Source organism: Aplysia californica, unplaced genomic scaffold (genome assembly GCF_000002075.1).
Source record: "Aplysia californica isolate F4 #8 unplaced genomic scaffold, AplCal3.0 scaffold00075, whole genome shotgun sequence".
In the NCBI taxonomy this organism is placed as follows: domain Eukaryota; kingdom Metazoa; phylum Mollusca; class Gastropoda; order Aplysiida; family Aplysiidae; genus Aplysia; species Aplysia californica.
The window spans coordinates 569,968-580,242 of NW_004797345.1; the positions used below are offsets into that span (position 1 = coordinate 569,968).

Genomic DNA, 10,275 nt, shown 5'->3' on the forward strand with positions numbered 1-10,275 from the left:
GGGGGGCTATGTCTTTTGGTGTATTTAAATTTTCGGTGTAACTAGATGAAAGTAACGAGCTATGTCTCCAGGTATAAGTAGATGAAAGTAACGAGCTGTCTCCAGTATAACTAGATGAAAGTAACGAGCTATGTCTCCAGATATAACTAGATGAAAGTAACGAGCTATGTCTTCTGATATAACTAGATGAAAGTAACGAGCTATGTCTCCATGTATAACTAGATGAAAGTGATGAGCTATGCCTTTTGGCATAAATAGATGAAAGTGGATGGCTACAGTGAAAATAGCGGATACCTTGGCCTGTATAATGAAAATGAAAATTGAGCATAGTCCATATCCATTTCATATGTTTAACTTTCAATTTGACTATTTTGAATAAACTTCAGTTAAACTGTTAAAGTTATGATAAAATTTTGGGATGCTGCCATCATTGATTCGTCTAATTTACTGCGGTGAATCCAAATACTAAGGGCTGTGTTGTGTGAAAACTGTACTTAATGATTAGTCAAGATTCCAATGCTATCAGTTTAAAACATTGCTTCCTATTGAGGACACATGTGGTCTGCATGCACTTCTATCTAAGTGTTCAAAATTGTGTTGATGGAATACATTTGACTGCCTGTCAAAGTGATACGTCTCATTCTGAAAGTAGTACAGCAACTTTGCACCTTAAAAATGAAGTCTTAATCTAGATTTACATTTTTGTGTGTCCTTTTTATCCTTTTCTATCTCATGTATTCTTTCCATTGAAAATTCTTAATTATTATATTATGCTCGCTGCTCTCTGGCATGATTTTCAAAAAGTTATTTTCATTTCTTTCAGTATTCACTTTTATAACACTTCTTGTAAGCTTATGGGAAAAAGTTTTCATTTTTCAAGAATATTTGTATTTGCCATAGATTCATCTATTTCTGTGGATGGTTGGTGGGTGCTCTGGTGTGGTTTGCTCCTTCTTTCCTATCAAACATCTATTGTTCTGATCTCTCCTCCTTCTCTTTTGTGTTTGTTACTCTCTTGTAAACCCTCTAGTCTTCGGCACTTATATGACCTTATTGTGTTGCAAGTGCCGTAAAACTCTTACTAAAACTAATCATCTGTTTCTCTGCAGACCTGAACTGATAGACAAGCTTTTTGTGTATGGCTTGGGCCCCAGAGGCTGCATAGGTTATGACCTGAGTCGGCTGATAATACAGGTGGGTTGGGAGTGACATGTCAGAGATTATTTCGACTGCTCAGTGTAAGACTCTGCCAAAAGTAATGGATGATATGCCATCGGTTCTCATGAGGTTCTCAATTTCAAGAACCTATCACCTCCCCTGCCTCCAACAGTGTATTTTTTTCTTGTTTGTGTTCACTTTCAAAGTCACTGTGTTCTATTTAGACTTCAGGTGGTTGGAGGGGGCAATTTGTATGTTCTACTTCTTTCACTGTGTTACGTGTGTCCGTCTGGCTTTTTCCTAGCACTTAATGACTATATATGATCATTATTGTGTCAATGTGCCTTTCTTTTCTCACACTAAGAGAACAAAAGATTTAAAGCTGTCCTACTGTCTGTGAGAGATTACGTATGGTCAACACAAAAGAATGGATAAATCTCTAGAGACCAACTGAAATTTCAATTTGCAATTGGTCAATTTGAAGATTGTGCAGTCACTGAAATGTCACTACTTGTGTTTTTACCTTTTGACAATGCATAGTAGTAAAGTGAATCACAGCAGAATTTACTCTAACTTTTTTTTTCTTTTTCAGAAATCTCTTACTGAGCTGCTGTCCAGGTTCACGTGGCAGATTTGTGAAGACCAGGTCTTCACTCACAAGCACATTCCGGTGTCAAGACCCAAGTGTAATCTTTTGGTTACTGTAACTCCTGTTTAAAGTATGTCTTGTTTTTGTTGCCCCAATATAATGTGTCATGACTTCATGTGGAAATTATGAGTTGTGATTGTGAAAGGGTCTATATAATTTCCTCACTGAAATGAAAAAGGTGGTATGTGACTACAAAAGGATATTATATCCCCTGACCAAAAGTCCTGAAGGTGATGTTTGACTTGAATAGGAATTATATTGAAATCTAAATGGCTTGATCTGATTGTAGAAGGATTTTTAGTAGGTCTATGTATCCTAACTAGAAATCAAAAGGTTGACGTATGAATAAAAAGGATTTATATTATACACCCTGGCTGAACTAAAAACGCCTATCTGTTCGTGTAAGTGAAATGAGGTTTGTATTTGACAAAGTAGGAAGAAATACTTGTAATTGAAATAAGAGCCATGATAGGACTCGGAGTAGTAACATTGGTAACAAAGGTGCTGCATGATAACCTCATCATGTACTGAATATTTGTTGCAATACAGTGATGTCATATTTATGTTTTTGGGTTTATAAATGTGATAGCAACTAGGTTGTATTCGCTGAGTGCAAGTTGTGGAAAAAGTTTGGTGTGCTTGAGTTATGTGTATACAGCTGCTATTTACCTGCTATTTTTTACAAATATTTTTTCGTTTATTCTGTAATTACAGTAATTCTATAGAGAATATACTTCTGAAGGAAATGAAGGTGTGAACTCTTCCGTAATGTGCCTTTTTATTTGTAACTCATGTTTTTCTCAACTTTTCATGGGAAATGTTTCCACCAGAAATGTTAATATTCGAAGTTTTATTATTTTGTATGATAAATATTACAAAAGATCTGACCAGTTACAATGTATGATTTTTTTAAACAAATTTTTTTCATTGTTTATTCATTACTCTAAGGCCCAAGCCCCAATGTGTGTATGTCTGTCAGGTGACATTGTGCTCATCTGCTGTGCTTGTTATGTTACATCAGGCTCAATGTTTTCATTTCTTTTGCTCTGGGATAACATTTGTTGATCTCAAAATAATCACTTGTGATATATATCTAGGAATAAAAATTCACGTCGAAGGTCTGAATTAAAAAAAAAAATTTGCTTCCTTGTTCGTCAATTCGAGATGCCAAACTGAATATGCTGTGGTCTGTCAGAATGTCTCCTCCAAGCTGCTGTAAAGTTTTTCTCTTTGTGGCTGTGGAGGAGGAGGGATTTTTATACAATTTCCTTAGTTAATTATGACCTAGCCTTTTTGAAAAAAAAATTAAGTAAGAAAGGAAGGAGGAAGTAATTCTAAGGGGGGGGGGGGGGTCAAATAAAAAAAAGAAAGAACAAAAGAAAGAAAGAACAAAAGGAAAAGTAAACAGTGAAGAAGTCTCAGGGAAGGTGTGAAGGGAGAAAACAGAGAGCAAAGAAAAGAAAACCGATTTGCAAATTTTGGGCACTCTGGCTCACTTCTTTGTAAATGTATTGCTATGATGCTGTTCTTTGGCTATGTCAGGCACCATTGCTAGTCAAAAATATCATATAAACACATTGCAGATGTACTTCGATTTTCATTTTGTCACACTTTTCCTTGGAGTGTGGCTATCTATGTACTTACTTACTTGGTTGGAGAATATAGGCATACCCCCGGGGCAGTGCCACTGACTGTAGTGTCTTTAGGCCATTCCCAAAGGGGGGGGGGGGGCATTTCTTGTTCAAGTACAGTAGAATTGTAAATGGGCTGATTCATGTCACGCTTATAACTGTGCCTGATCTACAACAGGGAACTGCTGCTTTTTCTTTCTTAATCTTTACTATTGTCATTTTCCTCTACTTCTTTTGTATGTTTGTCACTCTCTTGTGACCTGCTATTTCAGGGGTGCCTTGATAGTCGAAGCAGACCTTGTGCTGTTGAAGCTAGAAAGATGAGCAGAATAAGTATGATTCCCTGTAAAGACTTCTCTGTTGACACCCACCCCTTGGCGCTCATATGACCTTATGCAGTTGCGAGCACCGTAAAACCTTCTACTATTAAAAAAAGGGCATCATTGCAGGCGGCACAATGCCATAGCTGCTCCTCTCTCCTCTCCAGGATCCATCAAAAGGCCTGCCTGCTGATCGGGCCAGTTAACAGCTGGTTGGATATTCTTCTGGCTTTTCCACGCAGGTTGCTGTCTCTCCCCGACCCTCTAGAGACACCAGCTTCCCTTAGCCTATCCATTGTGTGTGAAGTTGTGCCTTCGTCCTCTCTGTGATCGTTGAACCATGCTGTCAATGCTGCCATGACTGTTGGTGGATCTATTTTAGATATGAACAATACTAGGAACAAATCCCTATCATAAAAATTTGCAGTCTTACAATATGCACTGTGTGGCCAGCTTGTGGTGACATAGAAGAACAATTTATTGTGGCATGATTAGTGACGATGAAAGAAGCACAGAGTCAAATCTGGTGCCAGAGACAGAGAGACTGTACTTTTAAACATTCTTCAAGAATCTTTCACATTCCATTTTATTGCTTTCAAATGATATCTCTTGCTTTATTGCACTTAAGGCACAGCTCCCAAAATGCCTCAAATGTCACTTTTAAGTAGGATTTATTATTTTCAAGGTACACGCTGACATTTGTTTCCTTTATTTTGGTCTGTATTTTGTTTCTTCCTGAATCCATGTGTTCCTTTTCTATTTCTTATATATACGTATATATATGAATGTGATCAACTGGTGCTTTGTTGTTGATTCAAGATTTGTTTGTTACTTTTTCTTCCTTGCCAACCTATAGGTTTTGGGTTAAGATTGTTTACCTCATTTTTTGGTTATGTTTCAATTTTATGTTATTGTTCACCGGTAAAATATATGCAATTTTAATTTATTGAGACATTTTATGTTGCCATAATATATACATATGGACTAGGCTAGTTTGTATTTTTCTTCCTACTTTTGTTTTGTGAAATGTTTCAAGTGCATACATATCTCTTTTATTATGCAGATTTAGTTTGAGTCACAGTTGCTGGTTCCATCATCACCATCTTGACTGCAGCGTTGATCTATTAGATGATATTTTTGTATTAGATTTTACTTTCATCAGCCAGCTGTTCAGATGTACTGTGAGTACTGTGCCAAACATTTGGAAATTTTTAAAAATTGCAGTTTCTTAATTAGTTATATCCCTTGCTAATGCTCAAGAAGTATTTAGTTGAAATTCAAATTCAAAATGTTGAAAAAGAAAAAGAAAAGATAAATAATGTAGGAACAATTTTCTTAATTAAAAAATAACAAATTAAACAGTTTTTTCTCACACCTGAAAAATATTGCGTTCATCACTAAGAACAGATAAAAAGTTAGCCTATGCTTTTATGTTTTCTGTTAATGTTTTTTCCATACCCCTGCTTTTGTCAACAGGATTTATTGTTAAAGAGCATTCTGAGACTGTTGCTTTTACCATTTATAGGGAGTGTCTTTTCTATTACCCCTTTCAGGGCGTGCTCTTCACATATTTTCAGAATGTTTATTTGCATTTGATTAGAATCTCAGCATCTTTTTATTCTGTGCTCGTGGGTGGTTGGCAGGTGTTCTGGTGTGGTTTGCTCCTTTTTTCATGTTAAATATCTATCATCCTTATCTCTCCTCCTTTTTTGTGTATGTTACTCTCTTACAACACCTCTAATCTTCGGCACTTCTATGACTTAATAGTGTTACAAGTGCCGTAAAACTCTTACTTCAGCTAAAGCAATTCTGTGGTCTCTACTTTTTGTTTGTTGCTTTTTGGTTCCAATTTTGTTTTTGTTTTTTTGTTTAGATTTCAATTGAACAGAATGTAACCAAATAGATCTAGTTTTTCTGCCTGTATCTCATGAACAAAGCAGCATAAGTGTTATGTATATTATGTTTACACTGATTTTTATTTCTCTAGTTTATCTTGTAAAGAGTCCTTCAATTCAATTGTTATTGTTGTGACAGAAGAGATTTCTGAGTTACTCAGGTTCTTCTTTATATTATTTAGGCATCACTTTATCATTGTAAATTGTAGACTTTGTGTGGATGATGTGGGGGGGGGGGGGGGGGCACTTAGGCAATAGTAATAGATCTTTCTTCTTTTTCTTCCCTTCATTGTTTCTGTCTGGTGATTTCACTCTTTCCCAGCTCTTCATGCCCATTATTGTGTCAATGTGTTTCTCAGTACTTACTTAAATAAATAAACAAACAGACCAGGCTGGTGAGTATTTGTAGGCCTTTTGATGAATAGACATCACTTTTTTCATATTAACAAAACCACCAAAGATTTTTTCCTGCAAGATGGATCACTTCTCTAATTGAGATGCTGGAGAAAAAATAATCCTGAAAAGTGCCCATAGCGACATACGCGACTTTTAGGGGCTAATGTGTCTTGTGCAAAGAGCATTAGGAAAAGTTGTTTTAGCAGAATGTCTATTTGAGAAACAAAACAAAACACTTATTTCTGCATTGATGGTGAGGACGAAATTATTGCTTATAGCTGGGCGAGACCTTTTTTTTGTTTAGACGGAGAGTTGACCGTCTTGTAGTGTACAATCTTTTACTTGATAAAGTAATTTGCACTCCACCTTATTGTGACTCTGATGTTATGGTTAGATTCTTTTCTGTGGCATGTTAAAGACATAATTTCAATTCCTGTGTGGGTCGGGGATGTCTGTTTTATTATTTCCCTCTTTGTTCCCCACTCAGATTGGGCTAGCCATGACAGGTAGGGCCGAAGCAGCCTGCTTCCTCACTGATTTAATTTGTGTTGATTGGAGCTTAAAATATTTACACTTATCCCACCCTTCAGTTTGAGCCATGGCAGTTTGTGAAGATATTATGAACACTTTAACAATTTACGAATAGGATGTTTACCTTTTCTTTATGTTTACTGCCTTAAAGCTGGAAAAATTGTACTTAACAAGCCTAGGTTAAGTGCTTCCCAGCTAAGTAGGGCACCAAAAGACATTTCAACTTAATTTGTAGCAATGTTTAATTCTTTTCTGTGGTGCCATAGATCTGATCTGATCATTGTGAAATATGTGGCAATTATTACTTACCATGAACTTCAACTCAAGAGCTCTTGGCTCGCTAAGGACATCACTTAGTTAAGAATTTATTTTTCTTCCTTTGTTGAAGAACATCTGGAATATTCATACTAATATGGTTTTTAATTAGATGCGTTAACGCTGGTGTTCTTTCATGAGATGAAGGGAAAAAAAACAAATAAACAATCATATTGAAAAGGGTTTAGTTGAATAGGTTTATACGTTGATCAGTTATTATATATGTATGTGTAACCTTGCATTGTTTGTGGGATTGCACAACGGGTCGACATTATGTAGAACGACTAAAGTAATACTCAGATTTATCTAGGTGCATTGTGTCTGTTTGTATTGTAGCCGTAAATTCATTTTTGTTGATTTCTGTTCTTGTTTATGTTTTATATATACTGATAGATGGTGTTAATGCAACTGAAAATGGAAAGCTAAAGCAAGGTTTATTTTTTAGTTTATTAAGTATCCACATTTCTCCCTGATGGGTTTTCGTCTCATTACCTGAATTTCCGAAGATCATAAGAAGAATTCCCTTTTTATATTTGTACTAATTTATAATTCAAGTTCCTATATATACTTATACTGATATATGCATAGCACATGTAATGTATACATTTCCTAATAATGGTTAATACACATGTGTTTTATTTTGCCTCTTAATACTTTGCAGTCACACAGCCTGCAGTATAAAATACCCCATCCGGTCACCCAGCCAGGAGAGTGACTGGCTTGGGCCTGTCGCAGAACTGTGCCAGGTGACGGGAACGGATAATTTTCACCGGCGCATTATGCAAAGTGTTAAAAAACTTTGCATTCATTTGTTAGGATTGACAATCCTGTACTTATGATTCATGTACACATATTTTACCGTTTCATGATGTGGGTCTTTGATTATTTTTGCCTTTTTTAATTTGCATCCATTGTTATTTAGAATGAAAAAAATTTCTGGGTGTGCAGAGCGCTTTTTAGCTCAATTTATTGACCTTTTATATTTATTAATTTTTCATACCGATGTACTGAGTTCCGATGAAGGGATTATGCTCTTGAAATAAAGATTCACCACTAGAATCATGCTTGTGAATTGTGTGTTTGAATTTCTTGGGAAAGTGACGGTGAGCTGTGCCTCTGGTTCTTTATAAAATTGACCGCTAGATGAAGTAATCTGTGTTAATGTGGACACCAAAATGCTCCCTTCTTTTATAGATGAATGTAATGGAGAATGTGCAAAATGTCTGAAGTTTGCTCACAAAGTTTGTCTTTTTAAAATTTACAAATACTGCAAAAACCTTGTTCTGTACTTGTGTCTGGACAATATTTTGAATTTATCACAACCTATTTCACGATGAAAGATAAGGATGTTGCAATGAAGGCTTAGAATAGATCTATTATTATGCAAGACTCTACGAGATACAAGATGATGCTACAGAGTGCAGATCATGAATCATGTCTGTGCACTCAATACCACCAGGTATCTATAAATACTGTCTTTGTTGCCACCGTGTTTTTCGGCACAAAATGGCCAATTTAGCTGTATTCATACCAGCTCAAGACATAAAATGTAGACCTGTACAAACACTGTTGCCTGGTATTTTGTAACCACACTTTCTAACTTCTTCTGCTAAAATATATATTTATGATTTACTCCTTTTCATTTTCACTGGGATGAAGAAAAGAATGTTCACTAGTTGTTAATATTTGTTCCTCTCTGGTACATTCTTAGGATTTACCCCATTTCAGCTAGGATGTTGTAAAAAGTAAGTTCATTAGAAACTTTTGAATATATTATTTACGCTCTGATCTTTTTATCTAGGATGTAGAAAAGTAGTCCTGCAAGGTGCATATGATTTACTCTATTTCAGCTTGGATGAACCCAGCAGGTCCTCTAATATGCCTGTGATTTACTCCCTAACATATTGTCATTAGCTGGGATAAAGTTAAGTACGAATGGGTGAAGGAAACTAGTTCTACTTGATGTTTAGGAATCAGGATGAAGGGAAGTAGCTCCACAAAATGTTTATGATTCCCGAAGATGAAAAAAAAGCGTTTCCACCAGATGTTTATTATTCCCAAAGAAATGTTATACTTTAAGCTAGGATTTAAAAAAGTAGTTTCACTGGGTGTTTATGATTCCCAAAGACATTTGTTTATTCCTTTTAGTTTTAGCTGGGATGAAGAAAAAACGTGTTGTCTATGATTTACTCCATGACTTTTTGCATTAGGTTGGGATGAAATAATGCTTATGGTTTACTCCATTTTCGCATAGATGAAGTATAGTGGGTCCTCTTTATGTTTATGGCTTATTTCATAACATTATTTAAATTTTAAAAATGGGTCTCCAATACATAGATGCTTATGACCTCTAACTTTTGGCAGGGATGAAGCAAAGTTCCAACAAGACAAACAAGGGCATGGCACATCAGACCGAAGAGAATGCAGTTGTTGTTACATCGTGTGGTTATTTCTAGGACAAGACTCCACATTTGTCTCAAAACTCATTGCCGGCCGGTCCAGAATAGACCCGATAAGGATTGGGCGGGGCGAGGGGTGTGTGTGTAGGGGGTGGGGGATTGGAATGGGAGTAGCCAATAGATCGATGGAGGAAGAATCTTGAAGCTTCGTAACTTCCACTGACTTTTGGTGGAGAGAGAGAGAGAGAGAGAGAGAGAGAGAGAGAGAGAGAGAGAGAGAGAGAGAGAGAGAGAGAGAGAGAGAGAGAGAGAGAGAGAAATATGTATTTAACTAAACCTCAAATGTTCAGTCACCAAAAAACCTGCAATTAGTTGTGAATAACTCCGCTCCTTGCCCCACACAGTCAACACAACGTTATTACCTTTTAGCTTTCTCTTTTACTGTGGTCGGAAGGACACCATATGAACGTCTTTTATTCTTTCCCTCCCGTTTCCAACATGCCGTTCGCTCAGTTTATTTCACGCTGGACAACAGAGCGGATATTCATTGTTGGGGATCCTCGACTTGGTTTTAGTTTTAACATAGATGGACGTTACATTCGGAGGTCCCTCCTCTTATAAATTATGGCCATATGGCGTTTAGGTTTACTAATAAATAACGGTAAATATAGCCTACCCTTCCCCTCCCTGCACCTGTTCCTTCTCCAACCAGATTATTATGGAGACTGTAAGCAGACAGACTGTGGGATGGATCCCGAAGACGGGGAGAGAGAGAGAGAGGGGGGGGGGGGGGGTGACCCCAACACTGAGGACAAGATGTGTGTTCCTCGCACAGAATTCTACACTTAGTGTAGAATTCTGTGGTTCCTCGTCTCGTCTCGTAGCAGTGCATACTTACTGGTGTCCATGGTCTAGCGGCCAGGCTTTACACCGTCGCCCGCTGAAGACGTCAGTTTGATCCCGAGCAGGGAAGTTCTTAAT

At 36.9% G+C, this 10,275-nt stretch overlaps 1 protein-coding gene across 4 annotated transcripts in view; it reads left to right on the forward strand.

Annotated features, from left to right (window-relative positions):
- LOC101863091 (beta-amyrin 28-monooxygenase) overlaps window positions 1-3,159 on the forward strand; it is a 26,502-nt gene extending 23,343 nt beyond the window's left edge. For all 4 annotated transcript variants that reach the window (XM_005094076.3, XM_005094078.3, XM_013080108.2 and 1 more), the window contains 2 exons: window positions 1,110-1,194; window positions 1,751-3,159. In XM_005094076.3, the coding sequence (XP_005094133.1) occupies window positions 1,110-1,194; window positions 1,751-1,876 (211 nt within the window). In that variant the 3' untranslated portion in view covers window positions 1,877-3,159. The remainder of the gene's footprint in view (window positions 1-1,109; window positions 1,195-1,750) is intronic.
- The last annotated feature ends 7,116 nt before the right edge of the window (window positions 3,160-10,275 follow it).